Below are 15,038 nucleotides of genomic sequence, written 5' to 3'. Positions count from 1 at the left end.
GCTGACATGAGACTGAGACTGTGAATGTCCGCAGCTTTGGAGCTGAGCTCCTCCAAACCCTCAGAGCAGTTTGTATTGGGGGGGGGGGGGGGGAAGGTGAGGGGGGGGAAAGGGGAGACTTGTGAACATGCAAACTTGTGATTCGTATTGTCCTGAAGCAGAACTGCCAGTTACTGACACACGCATTGTATGTGGGAGGGTGGGCTGGGAATGCATCTGAACCCTTTGAAAGCCTTTGTACCTATTCTGTTCTTTCTTCTCCATCACAAGGTGCTATTTGTCAAAACGAAGTGGGGGGGGGAGGGTGGGAAGGGGGGGAGAAAAGACTTGTGACTATTGATTCCTTTTCCTACTTTAACTTGACTGTCCAGCCAGCAGCACTGGGCACCCTTCACATTTCTCACATGGGAGAGAGAGAGAGGAAACCACGAGCAGCACAAAGAAAATAAAAAGAGAGAGAATGAATTCCATATTCTCCCATAACAAGCGATTGGGTTTTGGTTTTTTTTCTTTAGGAGGTCAGACATTGGTGCCGGAGTCAGATGAGTAACCCTGAAGCTTTTTATTCTTTAAAACCCAATTTCATTTACAAATAATGACTTATTTAATGTCTGGAATTATGAGCCCAGCCAGACTCCTGGCACCTCCTTGTAGGTTGGTATGTATTTAGACTTGCATTGTACAAACCTTTGTTGTTTCTTTTTTGTTTAAAAAAAAAAAAGCATGTGTTTAGGTTCCTGTGAAAAAACAAACCTGTTGTTGAAATGTAAAGTACGTGTTTGGATTTTAACTTCATCCCAAGCTCTGTCCGGTTTGGTTTGGTTTATTTTTTTTTGGGGGGTCTCTCAATAAAATTTTAGATTTATAATCTTGATTTATTTTTTTCTTCTTTTTCTTTTCTCTTTTTGTTTTTCAACCTTAACTCCCTTCCTGCAGCTTCTCTGTGTGCATGAGCTCGGTGTAGAGCAGTGAGGAAGGGAAAAATCAGCCCTTGGTGGCGCTGAAACGAGGTTAGATGTGGCCGCCGGCTCTCATCTAGGTGTCGACTGGAGCTCAGCGGCAGCCGATGGCTGCATCTTATTCATTGTGACTGCAGAAGAGACGTGGCGGAGAAGGATGGTAGCTAAAGGCCTGAGTCGAGGAGGCTCCTTGGGGCTGAGAGGCGTAGCTGTGATCTGGGACCTGTTTGATGGAAGGAGATGCTGTGCGTGTGTTCCTGACCAGGACCCGACTACGCCTGCGGTGTGGGTAAGTGGCCTTTGCTGCACTTCTCATGGGAAGGTGGAACAGGAGTTGTCACTTTGTGTTTACAGATGGGCTTTTTTTTGTTGTTGTTTTGAAAGCTCTGCCACCGATTCTGCTGGCTGAAGATGGAAATTGCTTTATTCTTGGTTTGGCCTTATGTGAGAGCTTACAGCTTTCAGTATGGAGGAAGGGAAAGCTGTGCCCCCTCTGCTTGGCCCCCAGGCTCTCAATGCCATAGCACAGCCCTTGGCATGGGCTGAGGTTGTACTGAGAGGAGGACTGGGCTTTCTGGCATACAATTTCCAGCATCCACAGGGTGTGAGACAGAGCAGGGAGCAGCACTGAGGTTTTGGGTGGTGTTCAGCTGCTCTGCCAGTGCCTGTAAAACTATGCGGCCCATTGAAATCCAGGCTATTCGCAGCACCCGGCAGCGTGCTTAAATGTCTTCCCTGAGCTGGTAGCCATCAGCAGCAGCAATTAAACCAGTGTTAATCACTGGAATTGGAAGGAGGAACGTCCACTTAATTGAACATAAGGAGGCTGAAGCTCCTTGGAGAGGCTCTCGGCCGATTGATGGCCACGGGGGGGCTGGAAGCCGCACGCTGCTGGAGCCTGGAGGATGTGAGGCTCCTGATGGGGCAAAGCATCACCTCCTGAGGCCTTGAGCCCAGCTCTGTGTGTGCTGGGAGCTGTGAGGAGGTGGTGGTGGTGGTGGGTTCAGTGCTCAGGGATGGAGGCAGCGAGGCCATGTGGGGCAGCCCAGCACTCCTCAAAGCTGGGGCTCCTGGCCGAGATCAGAAGCAGGAGGCCCTGCTGGTGGTTAAGTGCTTCCTGCCTTGGGAAATGAAAGGTCTGCTCACCACCTGATCTGTGCTGGCAGGCAGCCCACGCTGCTGACAGTGTCGGGACGTGACAGCGATGCGCTGAGCGCTGGCCCCGTGCTGCCCCAAAGGCTGGAGGAAGATGGTTGCAGGCTGAAGGCAGAGCAGGGTTGCTGGCTGGAGTAGAGCAAGAATAGGGGGGTGGCAAGAGCCAGGCTGGGGAGATCCCAGAGAAGGATGACAGTGGAGGGGGGCAGGGGGGCAGCAAATGCTTGGCCTTGGTTCCCAGAGCCTAGAAGTGGCCTGGGGTAATAGCTGAGATAAAGAGCCTGGGAACTCCTTGGTGTGTATTTTAGTGCCCTATGTTCCCCTTGGCTGAGCTGTGAGCATGTGGAGCTCCCCTGGGCTCAGTGCCCAGCAGAAGGGAGACAAACCCATCCCCTCCTGTGATAAGGAGAGGGGTCGGTTCAGGGGATACTGCTTCCCCCCCCATTCCCAGCCATGAATCCCCTCCCTTAGGGGTACAGTGCAGTGATGGGTGTGCTGCTGCTGGGCCATGCCAAAGACGAGACCCATAGCGCTTTGCTGCCCAAGCCTCCTCCTATTGCTGGGCTCCATTGATGGCTCATAATTGATTTGGGAAGACAGGATCAGCTCTGTACTAACGCTGCCCGCACTGGAGGCCAAGGGGGGAAGGAAAAATGGCTACTGGCAATGATGGGGTGAGTACTGATGCCTTTGAGGAACACCTTGTCCCCATAGGTTGGGATAGCAGCAGTGCCCGCTCCCCATAGAGACCACTGGCTTGAGAGCTGTGGCTGAGGGTCCCCACATGGTGGAGGCTTTTCAGCTTCCCAAATGTTTTTCAGCTTAAAAAAACAAAGCAAATCAAAATGAAATCCATGAAACCAAGGCTTGTACAGTGAATAAGCCGTTTTATTTTTTGTCCTGTGCTCACACAATCTCTCTTCTTTCCCTGACAGGTCACAGATCATTAAAATAAAGTAGCTAAGAGGAAAATAATTTAAACCATACACACGGGGCTCCATTCCAACCTCCCCCCCCAACAACCCACATCTCCATCACTTGTGCTTCTTCATCTCATGTGTAAGTAAAGCTGTTGGATCTCAGGAGCGGGGTAAGGGAGAGCCCTGCGTAGGCCCACAAAGGCAACACGCAGCCCTCAGCTCTCCCCACCCCACACCTTGAGGTGCAGCTCCTTTCTCCCCCCAGCCTGTTCACGTGCCCACACCAACAGCTCCTCCTTGGCAGCCCCCAGCAGCATTGCTTTCCCCCCTCCCCTCCCACCCTGCCCCTGGTACTACTGGGTTCCCTGCAGAGCTGCTGCCTGCACCTCCCCAGCTCCGTCCCCCTCAGTGCTACGCCCTCAGCCCGTATCACATGCACAGGACTGGCTAGGAAAGCCATTTTAAGCTATTCAGTTGCTGGTAAAGTCACTCCCAGCTGTGCTATATTGTAAATACAGCTTCTAGGATTGTCTCCACGGAGGAGACCAACAGTGATCAAGGCACTACCCCCACCCCCCTCCTTAAAACAAAGGAAGTCAGACCAACACCTAGGGACAGAAGAGAATCCTATAATGTGATCACACGGTTACACTGAATCTTTATGGCAAAGAGAACAATTAGCAGCTTCGAACGTTTGGGCTTCTCCCTTTTTTACTCAACACAAGCACTCTAGACCCTAGAATAGGGAAAACAGGGCTGAAGCCCTAAAAGAAATAAAACCAAAGCACGGTTAAGAAAACAGGAATCCTAACAGATGTCTAGCTCTATAAGTGACAAGCCCACGGCTCCCCGTGCTGTCCCTGCTGCCGCACACCCACCCCGTAGCCCCCCCCACCCCCCAAAAGCTTCCTCAGCCAGTCAGTAGGAGAAGACAGAGGCTGCATGCAGGCTGCTGTGTGCCCTCCTTGACAGCGGCCTTGCGCGGCAGTGACATGCTCTGTGAGTGTGGTAGGGATGCACAGTGCTGCTCCGCTCCTCTTAACCCTTCCCAGTTCTGGGCTACCCCCTCGTCTGGGCTCCAGGTCCATGCACTGTGGCAGTGCAGCCCTTCTTTAAGCTTCCTTAGAGCAGGAAGGGTTAATGGGAGCCGCACCACTTGTGTTGCCATGTGTGCACTGGGCTGGATCTAGAAAAGGGATGGTGGTTAATCTGGAATTGAAGTGGGGTTGAATCACACACACTGATGTCAAAACGGGGTTCGGGGGGGAAAAAAACAAAAAAACAACAAAAAAAAAAGAAAATAATAATAATAATTAAAAAAAAAAAAAGGAAAAAATAAACCCAAAAAAAAACCAACTACCTGAAATCACAGAACTTTGGAAGTTCAGAACAACGTCTCTCCTATCGCTTGGTTTTTTTTTTTTAAAGTTCATTCGCTTCAATCTCTGTTTGTTTGTTTTTCTTACTTAAAGCCAGTTCCTAACAGTAGTTTTGTTTGTTTGTTTTTCCACCTCCGCTCATCTCCCCACCAGTGATACCAGCTGATTTCCTGCGCTCAAAGGATTCCAGGCTGTGGAAGGTGCTGGGCTCGCCAGTGCACTGTCTGCTCCTCCCCGTCCCTCCCCACAGGGAGCGCTCGGCCGCAGTCTCTCCTGTACACTGACCGGCAGCAGTCACGTTTGAGAAGATATATTGGATAAGAAGGCATGAAAGTTCCTCTAAGCACTTCCAGGCTCAGCCCTTCTCCAGTTCTACCTTGAGCGATTCTCCCACTCCTCCCGCTTGCCTCCCCCTTCACTTCCTGCGGTCTTTCTGTTTCCTCTCCTGCCTCCTGGCCTGTTGGTCAGCCAAGGTGCGAGGTATCAAGATGACGCTGCCGTCGCTGGCGTACTGCAGGGCGTATTGATTGGGGGAGTAGGGCTGGCCGTTCTCATCCCGCAGCCGGCCGAACACCTCCTGGTAAAGGTTCTGCACCTTCTGCTTCATTTGGCGGATGGATTTGAGGAACTCCACCTTCTCCCTGAGCAGTTTGGACTTGTCCCTCTGCAAGTCTTCCACGTCGCGTTCCAGGTTCAGGATGGTGTCCAGCTTCCTCTTGCGGCAGTTCTGGGCAGCCATCTTGTTCTTGCCTCGCCTCCTGATGTCTCGGATGAGGCTCAGCTGCGCCTCGCTGAGCTGGTATTTGGAGAGCAGTTCATTGAACTCCTCCACGGGCAGGTTGATGATCTTGTCGTTGGTGAAAGGGATTTTCATGGCTCTGGCTCGATGTTCATCCCTGCTCATCTGCTTATCCAGGAACTCGGACGGTTTCTCCTTGCTGCTCTTCTTCCCCACGCTGGGCAGCTTGGGCTCCTCGGGATCCAGGGTCCCCGGTGCCATGTTGTAAGTGTGGTTGTGGCCCACGTGCTCCAGGTAAGGCAAGTAGTGGAGCTGCGACGGGTCCTGGTAGCTCATACGGCAGAACTTGCTGTACTCAGGTTGGTACCCAACAGCACCTTCCGCTTCTTCAAAGTCCACGTTCTCAGAGTCTGAGCTGTAGCCGACAGCTCCTTCCTCGGAAAATGAGGAGGAAGAGGAAGAGGAGGAGGAGGAGGAAGAGGAAGAGGAGGAAGAAGAGGAAGAGGCTTCTGAGCTGCTAAGGGAAGCAGGACTGTGGCCAGAATCCAGAGAAAGACCTGAGTCAGAATCAAACTCCTCTTCCAGCTGCGAGGCCTGCACTGGGTTGAAACCTTCTTCGATGGCCAAATCCATCAAGCTGATCTCATCAAGCATGGCTTCATCGAGAAGGCCGCCCAGCGGGTCCGGCAGTTCGGGGCCCACCGTCTCATTGACCGTACTGTTCAGCTGTGGGGGGAAGAAGATCCCACTGAAATTGGTGGAGCTGAAGGTGGTGTTGAGGCCGGTCGAGTTGTCCGGCGCCAGCTGCAGCAGAGCTGAGCTGCCACCCATAGAGGGACTTTCAATTTCAGAGCTGAAGAGGGAGAAGTCCTGTGAGCAGCTGCCCAGAGAGGCCTGATGCAGGCTGACATTCTGATTGATGGGAGTGTTTGGGGCGAGGTTGTAGTTAGAAGTCAGCAGGTCTCCGCTCGTGCTGTTGTAAAGGGTTTCAGCGGTCGTGTTGTTCACTTCCATAGCCTGGAAGAGACACGAAGCAGCTCAGCAAATCCAACCACGTTCAGGCCCTGCCTTTTCGCTGCCCTTCACCAGCAGGATACACCAAAGGCCTTCCTAGCTCTCGTGGAAGGAGCTACATCTCCAGTCAGCCCAGCACCATCCGCCAGCTGGAGGAGGCTTAATACACTGCCAGCAACATCCACACGGGCCCTCAATGTCACCCCACAGGCTATGATCAAACCAAAGCTGCTGTTACGAACCTCCAACTGCCGTTCTCCAGGAGCTGGGTGCTTGGAATGACCACCGGACCTCCTCTAGGCTCAGCTGAGTGATACCGTGTGCCTAGAAGGGCAAAACCCATTCCCCCTGCCCACCCATCCAGCACCAGCAGCTGCCACCCTAAGGTGCGCTGACCTGCATTTCCATGATAGACATGAGGTCCTGCCACTGCTGCTCCAGATCGAAGGGCGATTCGGTCTCTGGGAGGAGAGGAGACAGCAGGCTGCTCTGGATGCCCGCAGGCCGGCTCTCGCTGGGCACAGCTTCGCTTAGGGTGGAGACATCTGCAGCTGGAAACTGAACCACGTGAGGCACAGTCAGTCCCCAGCTGATGAGGGAGGCAGCCAGCCCCAATGCCCTTCCACCTCCACGCCGGCAATCGCTTCTCCTTTGTTCGGAGCAAAGCGGTTGCAGTTTATTCCTCCGCAGTTTGCTATGAACTAATTAGAAGCAAAGCCAGAAGTCTTTAATTAATTGTGACCCCCCCCTTCCCCTCCTCTGCCGCTACTTTCGCAGGCACGATGCCTGGAGCCTCCTTAAACAGCCTAACCCAATTTACTGCCAGCCCTGCGCTCTCAATGAGGGGTACGAGGGGCGACACAACCCCATCCTCGCTCACCTCCGAGTTCTCCCCGAAAGGGAAGGTGGCCTCCAGCAGCCTAAGGCACTCCTCCAGGGACAGGGCCGTCTGATCCTCCACGCCAGGCACCTGATGGGAGAAAGGCAAACGACCGCAGCCTCGGGATTAGAGGAAGGTGGCAATGAAAAGAAACACCGAGCTCCTCCAGCACGGCTTCATCACAGCGCATCCGAAATCGAGCCCCACCCAAGGCTTTCCAAGGTGCTCCCAGCATTGGGGATGGGGTTGGAGGGATGGGAGGACCCCGGTGTTGGCAAAGGGAGAGTTGGTTGCCAGCTATTCCATTACCTGTGCAGGGAAGCTCTCCCCGGTCTCGCCATCCACTAGCAGGTTCCTATTGGTGACCTGTCCTCCCGCGCTCCTCCAGCCGTCCCCTCTCTCCCTCCCATCGCTCAGCTCTTTGTCCACTTCGCTTTCTTTCTGTCGGTGACTGTAGTCAAAAATCTCTCTCCCGGCGCCCAGATCGATGTCCTGTCTCCACAGGATGTCAATCAAATCGATGTCCTGAAAGACACACGCATAGCTCAGCTCGGGCCCCTCCGGACCCCGCGGCCCATCTCCCACCTCTCCCCCCCCCTAATCCTCTCCCTCCCTCCCCCCCCCCCGCACCATTCCTTCGGCTCCTGCGGGGCGCGGCTGCCCATCGCAGCCCGTTGGGGGGGGGCGGCTCTGCGGGAGGGCCGTGCAGACGCGCGCCCCATGGCGGGGGCGGCCCGGTGCAGGCGGCGCAGGGCAAGGAGGGGTTCGGGGCCAATGTCGCGGCGGTGGTTTGCGCCGTGCCCAGCTTGCATCAGCCCGTGGTGCCATCCCGGTTATTTGCATAAAGGGGAGGAGTACGGCGGTTTTAAGGGGGGGGGGGGAAAAATAATTAAATAAATAAATAAATTTAGGGGGAAAAAAAAAGAATTAAAAGCAAATCCCCGCATCGACGCCCACCTGATGCAGCCCCAACCGCCAACACCGGGTCGCCACCGCCCGGAGCCCGAAAGGGGTGGGGGGGGGGGCGGAATGCGAAACGGCCGCCCCCGCCCTGCGGGACCCCCACGGTGTCGCTCCCCCCACCCCGGGCCCGACCGCCCCCGCCCCGCCGCAGCCCGGCCCTGCAGCACCGCCCTCCCCCCCCCCTCCCCCGGTACCTTTCTCATGGCCCCCGCTGCCGGCCGGGCCGCGGCGCCGCGCTCATGTTCCCCGCGGGGGTCGGCGGGGCGGGCAGGCCGGGGAGCGGCGCCGAGCACGCATCGCCGCTTCTCCGCCCCGAGCGGCCACAGGTGCCCGCGGCCCCGCGATGCCGCCGGCAGCCCCCGCCCGCCCCGCCCCGGTCCCGCCGCCGCCCGCCCGGGCCGGGCTGCGGCGCGCCCCGCCCGCCCCTCCCCCGCCGTTACCTTGGCTGCGGCGCCGCCGGGCCCCGCCCACACCCCCCCCGCCCCGCCGGGATGCGGCGCCGCCGAGCCCCGCCCCCCTCCGCCTCGCCCGACCAATAGGCGGCCGCGCTCCACCGCGCGCTCCGCCCCTCGCCCGGGCGGAGGCCTCCGCCAATCCGCTTCGCCGGGGGGCCGCCCTCTCCGCCAATCAACGGCCGCGGTGCCCACCGGCCCGCGCCTTCCCGCAGGGCCGCGCCCCCGCCGTGGCGCAGCGCCGCCGCCCCGCGCTTCTCCGGTACCGGGCGCTGCCTCCCCCGGCTGCGGCACCGCCTGGGGCCGCCCCTCCGCCCCCCGGACCTGCCGCAGCCGCCAAGCCCTGCGGTGCCATCAGATCGGCCCGTAGGGCGGCGGTCCCTGCGGTGACCTTGGGCCGCTCCACGCCGACGGAGAACCGCGGCCGGCCCAACGCGGGCCCCTCCTGCCGTACCGGGAGCCGGCCCGGCACCGAGCCCACATGCAGCCCTGCTCCTGCTCCGAGCCCATCCCGGCACTGCAGCTTGTCCTGGGGCAAAAGCAGCCCCCGGAGCGCCGCACTAGAACTATGAAGGCAGCTTCTTTGCTCCCTGCACAACAAGGTCGCGTCCTGCCCCCAGCAGCAGCTGCAGTGCGTTAAAACCGCGGGGGAGTCGAGCAGAAATAAAGACACAAAGCCGAGTTTGCAGCCATCGCAGGAGGAAAAAAGTCCAGCTCTGCAGCCCGGCGCTGAGCAGGAAGTGAAGGTTCCAAAGACAAAGACACCAGAAAGAAGCTGCTGTGGGCAGCCCTATAGATAACGGCTTTCCTGCCTCCATGGTATCACTCTGCCCTCCAAGCTGTGGGGCAGCAGGCTCGGATATGGGGGGGGCAGAACCCAATTGCTCCCACAGCACGGCCAAGGAGAGGCTGGAAGGGAACAGCCACACACGTGGCCTTACAGGAAGCATGTCAAAGTCCTCCTTCCACGCAGAGGAATCAGCTCTCAGCTCTCAGGCCAGGAGTCAGACTTGTGAACGTTTTGCTTTGCACTGTCAGTTCCCTCCCATTGCCTCAATGACTCCTTCACACCATCCTACAGCAGCAAAGCTCGACCCGAACCAACCCACCACCATCATATCTCTCCTTGCAGGCACGTGTTCAACCCGCTCTCCTCCCATGCTTTTCCTGCTGTGCTAAAGCCATGTGACAAAGCTCGAGGCACCCACAGCAGATGGGAGCAACCAGCTGCATCTCCCAGCCCTGCTCCACACAACAGCATCAAGACTGGGAGTGCCCAGCAGAGCCAACCAGCACCAACACCCACATGTGGTTGGGGAGATATTGAGGCTGAACAAGGCCTTGACAAAGAGAGCAGTGCCAAAGAGAGGAGCTGGTGGCACGGACGGGAGCTGGATTGCATCACAACATCTGAAAGGTTATGCTCACACAGACAGGAAAAATAAACCACTTTCCAGTTCACCTCCTCCCCTCTCTGATGAAAAACCAAGCTATAAACGTCTCAGCTGGATGAGCTCCAGAGCCCAAGTAACCCAACCACCCCGCTGACACCTGGGATGAGGCTGTTACCCAATGCCTGTGTTTATTTCCCAGGCCTTATTTGATCTGTTTCACAACACAAAGCTATGGGGGCACACTCTGAAACGCCGACCCCCCCCCCCAACCCCTCGCCCACCTTTCGGTATCACTTTCAGACCGAGATTGCAGCAAACAAAAGTAGAGGAGCACCCTGAGCTTACAGTGAGCATTCAGAAAGCACGCCGTGCTTCGACCCCATGCCATTCCCACAGCCACGTGCTTGTCACACAGCACACACTAAACACCATTCGCTTTGACAGACGGCATAGAAACCAACCCAAGCCAAGACATAAGAAGGAGCCACTTACCTCTTTGGTCAGATCCCCGTTCACTGGGGCAGCTACGGCTCCCAGGTCCTCCAGCTCTTCCCCAAAGCCCTGCTCAGCCCCGTTCTCCCTCACAGCACCATCAGGACCGGTCCCATCCTGCAGACCACCGCTGTTCTCAAGTGTGATGCCAGCATTGGGCTGAGTGCCGGATACGGAGCCTTCAGGGTCACGATGTACCAACCAGGCATTGACTTCAGTCGTGGGCACTTGAAATCTATCCAGAGCCCTCACCTGGTTGAGCAGCCTTCGAGCAGTGAAGTAATAGTCCAAGTCTACGCTCTTTGGGTGGATGCCATACCCGTCCAAGGTGTTACGTAGGTTGTGAAACTGGGTCTGGGTGTACGCTGAGCTCTGGCCAAGAATGATCTCTCGGAGTGGGGGGAGCTGAGAGTTCAGGTAAGTGTCCACGTCCACACGAACTCCGATCAGGCTGAGCAGGATGGTGAACTGGATGAGGCCTTCCGTGAAGTATTTCTTCAGAGAAAGCATTTCTGGAGGAGGAAAAGGAGACACAAAAGAACCGGGTGGAAGGTTAGAAATCAAGGAACCATCAAGGAACCATCAAGGAATCATCAAGGAATCAAGGGAAACAAGCAAACAAAAAGCCAGCAGGTGGATTCTGCTCCCTATGGGCCTCTCCTTCCCCCCCTGCCCTACTTTGACACAACACAAAACACAGCAACAGTTTCATAGTCCACAACAGTCAAACTTCCCAACGCTTCAGCTCCTGGTCGATTCCAGTTTCCCTTTACAGCTCTCAACCCTCCGGATCCCAACGCAACGTTCCCATAGATACAAACAAGGGGACCCCCCCCCCAACCCCTCCATTATCGCCCCCTCCCCACTTACTGCCCGCGGCGCCCACATGCAGCGCTTCCCCCGGCGCTCCGGACCCCGGTCTCTTCCCGGTCCGAAGTTGCTCCGCTGCGGGTTCGGAACCTCTTAACGGAGCTGAAACCGAACCGGGGGGGGGGGGAGGGTCGCTTAAGGAACCGTCCAAGGCCCCGCCCGGCCGCAGCCCGGTGTGGACACGGACCCGCCCCTCGCTATTCTTAGGCCGTTGCGTCAACTTCTCCACCGGGGGGACTCCCCCCCCCCCCACCCGCCGCCCTCAGCCCCCCCCCCCCCTCCGCCGCTTTAGGCCCCACCGGGCCCGGCCTCCCCTCCCGCCCCGCCCCGGGCTCCTTTAAGGCGGCTTAAGGCCTCGCGATGAGCCCCGCGTCCCGTCCGCCCCGCCGGCCCCGCCCGCCGCTACCCGCTCGCCGATCGCTCCCAGCGCCGCCGCCGCCGCCGCCGCCCCCCGCCCCGGCCAACCGCCCCCCCCCCGCTTCACACCTCCACCCGCCTCTCACGGCGCTTCCGCCAATCGCCACCCGCCCTCAGGAGGCGGGATGAAGTGGCTGGCCAATGGGAGGTGGAGAAGTAGAGACGCTCCCGCCTCCGTCGCCGTGCGGATGGGCAGGTGGGAAGGCCAATCGGAGCGCAGAAAAAGAGGTTGGACCCGGAGCTGAGCTCGGCGGCCCAATAGATGAGGAGAAACCTGCACAACGGCCCCGCCCTCCGAGCCGATGAATGACGCGTCGTTTGCCCAATGGAGCGCGAGGCTGTAGCTGAACGACAGCTTCAACTACCAATAAAACGTCGCACAGCAGCCAGCCGCCCGTCCGGAATCTTGACTGACGGCAGCGTGCACCAATCCCGGCGGAGTACGGGCTCCGCCCTTTCTCACCGCAGCCGTTGCCATGGCAGCGAGCGCCCCAGGCCCACAGCACCGGGCGAGGCCTAAGGCCGCTCGGCACGGCCCGCATCTCCCCCGACCCCCGCAGCCCCGAGCTGGGTGACCTCGGGCCTCATCGGGAGCCACCCGGCAAGGCCTGCGGTGCAGAGCTGTCCCTGAGGCCTACCCGGTGTCGGCACAGCGCTCCGCAGGCGGAAGGCCGGAGCCGGGCCCAGCCTGAGGGCTGCGGTGAGTCAAGAGGCCGCGTTCGGAGCTGGGCCAACGCAAAGGCCCACGCTGCTCTTTCTTTATTGCTCCAGCCCTCGCTAATGAAAGCCTTTAATTTCACGCTCCAGCAGCTGCCCAGACGGTACAGCCCTGCTTGGAACGTTTGGGATGAGAACTGTGAGCTCAGCTGTTATCTGCGTTCCCGGCTTCAGCTCGTCCCCATTGGAGCCCCACAGCATCCAAAGGGCACCGAATGAGAGCTAAAAAGGCACCACGTCCTCACCTGCACCCTGCAGTGATCCGGGATGGACCATCACAACTGATACACGGAGCGACAAGAAGGTTGGAAAGGGATTAAATAAGTCAATAGGGAGCCTGTATTAAAGCCACAGCCTGTGTCCCCACGGCTCGGATGGCAGCCAGGCTGCACCAGCCCTGCTCTGCTATTTCTGCCATGCTGCAGCTGCCCAGAACAGCAGCCAAAAGCAGCCGCCCTCGTCCTGCCCCAGAAACACGCGGCACAAACAGGATGCCAGAGACAATAGTTCATCTGAAAGAAGAGAAAACCAGCCCGGGATCCAACTGCAGCTCTGGTTCTGCTGAGTGGCAAACAGCTTCAGGCTGCATTCAGCACTGCCCAGAGCTCGGTGCTGGGCTCCAGGCAGCAGCAAACACACACATACAGCCCTGCTTTGAGTGCCTCTGGCTGGGTGATGTTATTCAGCATTAAGGCCCTTTCTCACAGCTCGGTGCTCCCTCGAGCACAGCTGGGAGTTAAGAGACAAACAGCACAACCCTCCCAAAGCCAAGACTGGCCCCGGTTACAAAGCATCCCTACCTGGGAGCAGGACACAAAGCACGGGATAGAGACCGAGGCAGGATGGCAGCTCTGGATCCAAGCAGCTCAATGGCACAAACTCGTTCTGCCCCAGCCTCGCTAATGTGCAAAACAACCAACAAAACACCTCCAGAAGTTGGGGTGCGGCCCCAGCCCACGTCGTGCTGCAACCCACAAGCCGATGAGGTAATAATGGTGGCACAGCCCTACAGTGAGAGCACAGCAAACCCTACGGCTGCCAAAGGCTCCCAATGGGGCTGGAGAGCACAGGGGTGTGCATAGGAGAGGCCTCGTGCCTCCCCATGGGGTGGGGGGGGTGGGTCAATGGTGCTGTCAGCAGCAACCTGAGCTGCCTGCCCCCTCCTCAGCAATGGGGCTTTGTTCTGTGTGGGGCATTAAGGAGCATCAATGCAGCAGTATCATTTGTCCTGCACCTATGGGTGAAGGGACATGGGTACCCTCATGGCTACTGCCCCCCCCCCCCCCCCAGCAGCCCCTCACCAGCTCCAACCCTCTGCATGAATAATGCCCGGGGAGCCCTTAATGAAGGAGAATGGATTCATCTCCTCCTGCACCACTTCACTGCAAACCCAAAAGCCACTTAGGCTGCACCTGGGCCTCCCCCCCCCCCAAACCCCGTCTGCTCTGTCCCAATTAAAGCCTCAGTGCCAATTAAAGCCTCTGCACCAGCTCAGCCTCATCTGCAGGTGGCTCCAGCTGGGGCTCAGCCATAGAGGTCACCGTTCCACACCATCCCCTTGGAGACAACGGTGACATTTATGACATGAGCATCATATCACCCTCTATAGGGGCGTGAGGGTCGGGACCCCCATATCATTCTAGCACAAGGCAGGTGGGACATCACAGGACCCACAAAGGGTCCCAAAAGAGGCTGAGCCCATTGGGGGGGCTGCTTGAACCCTGAGCCAACCACCCATGGGTGCCCACAGCTATAGGGGCTGTAGGATCACGGGGTGGACACGGTCACTCTGCACCGCCCCATTGACTCCCTATAGCCGCCCCGTGAATGGGGCTGTTTTGCATAGCCCCGCCCCCCTCGCTACACGCACACCTTATATGGCACATGACCACGCCTTCTTTACGTTTAGCCCCGCCCGCATCCGGATCCACCCTCCGCGCTCCGTTCGCGGTCCTGCAGCGCCCCCTGCCGGCAGCACAACGCACTGCGGGGGGCTCTGAACCACGCCTCCCTCTTTGGGGGGGGGACAGGGGGACAGGGGGACAAAGAGGGGACAAAGCGACGGCGCTGCCACCCGGGGTGTCACATCCGTCCCTGGTGCAGCTGTCGCCGCGTTGGGCATTGTTCTAAGGGAGAGAATTAGAGCCCCTTCAACAGCTGAGCCACAAATAAGGGGAGGGGGGGGGGTGGGCAGCGTAGAGCAGATGGGAGCCCCGGTGAATTGGGAATTAAAGCCACCCCCGGCGGCACGGGAGCCCCCTCAGATGGAGCTCAAAGAGGGCTCGGGGACCAATAGACTGCTGCGAGGTGGGGGGGGGGAGTGGTCAGGGGGTGAAGGACCGCCCCAAGGTGGTGGGGGGCAGTTCGGCCACCCCCCGTCCTGTGCAGCCCAATGGTGATAAGGGACGAAGCTCTGCCTTCCCCCCTCCCCATCTGCCGGAGGTGGGTTGAGGGCAGAAGGGTCGTGGTGGTGATTAATGGGGACCATCGCTCACTGTCCATGGGGGTGCGTTGCCCCCCCCCGCCCCACCCAGCCATAACGAGCGGGAGGAATAATGAGCGGTGTCACTCCACTTTTCATTGTGATGGAAAGTCATTACCGGAGTCACCGCTGGCGACAACGAGCCATGAATCACCCGCTCTGCTATGAAATTAAAATCGAATTGCCCACCCTCACCCCCCACCTC

General features: G+C 58.1%; 1 protein-coding gene across 2 annotated transcripts; it reads right to left on the bottom strand.

Annotated features, from left to right (window-relative positions):
• Positions 1-2,981: 2,981 nt before the first annotated feature.
• NFE2L1 (NFE2 like bZIP transcription factor 1) lies at positions 2,982-11,684 on the bottom strand. Of its 2 annotated transcripts, XM_072356572.1 has the most exons (7): positions 11,624-11,684; positions 11,218-11,319; positions 10,348-10,859; positions 7,356-7,571; positions 7,047-7,136; positions 6,563-6,724; positions 2,982-6,169 (listed from the first exon to the last, which is right to left on the bottom strand). In XM_072356572.1, exons 3-7 carry the CDS (start codon positions 10,855-10,857, stop codon positions 4,829-4,831), a joined length of 2,319 nt encoding a protein of 772 aa, XP_072212673.1. In that variant the 5' UTR covers positions 10,858-10,859; positions 11,218-11,319; positions 11,624-11,684; the 3' UTR covers positions 2,982-4,828. The 2 variants fall into 2 exon arrangements, with proteins under 2 accessions (XP_072212673.1, XP_072212675.1); XM_072356574.1 differs by lacking the exon at positions 11,218-11,319 and having other exon boundaries at positions 11,624-11,658.
• Positions 11,685-15,038: the final 3,354 nt, after the last annotated feature.

Source organism: Excalfactoria chinensis, chromosome 24, assembly GCF_039878825.1.
Source record: "Excalfactoria chinensis isolate bCotChi1 chromosome 24, bCotChi1.hap2, whole genome shotgun sequence".
Lineage (NCBI taxonomy): Eukaryota > Metazoa > Chordata > Aves > Galliformes > Phasianidae > Excalfactoria > Excalfactoria chinensis.
The sequence above is the reverse complement of the archived record's forward strand: the minus strand, read 5'-3'. Positions and strand labels throughout refer to the sequence as shown.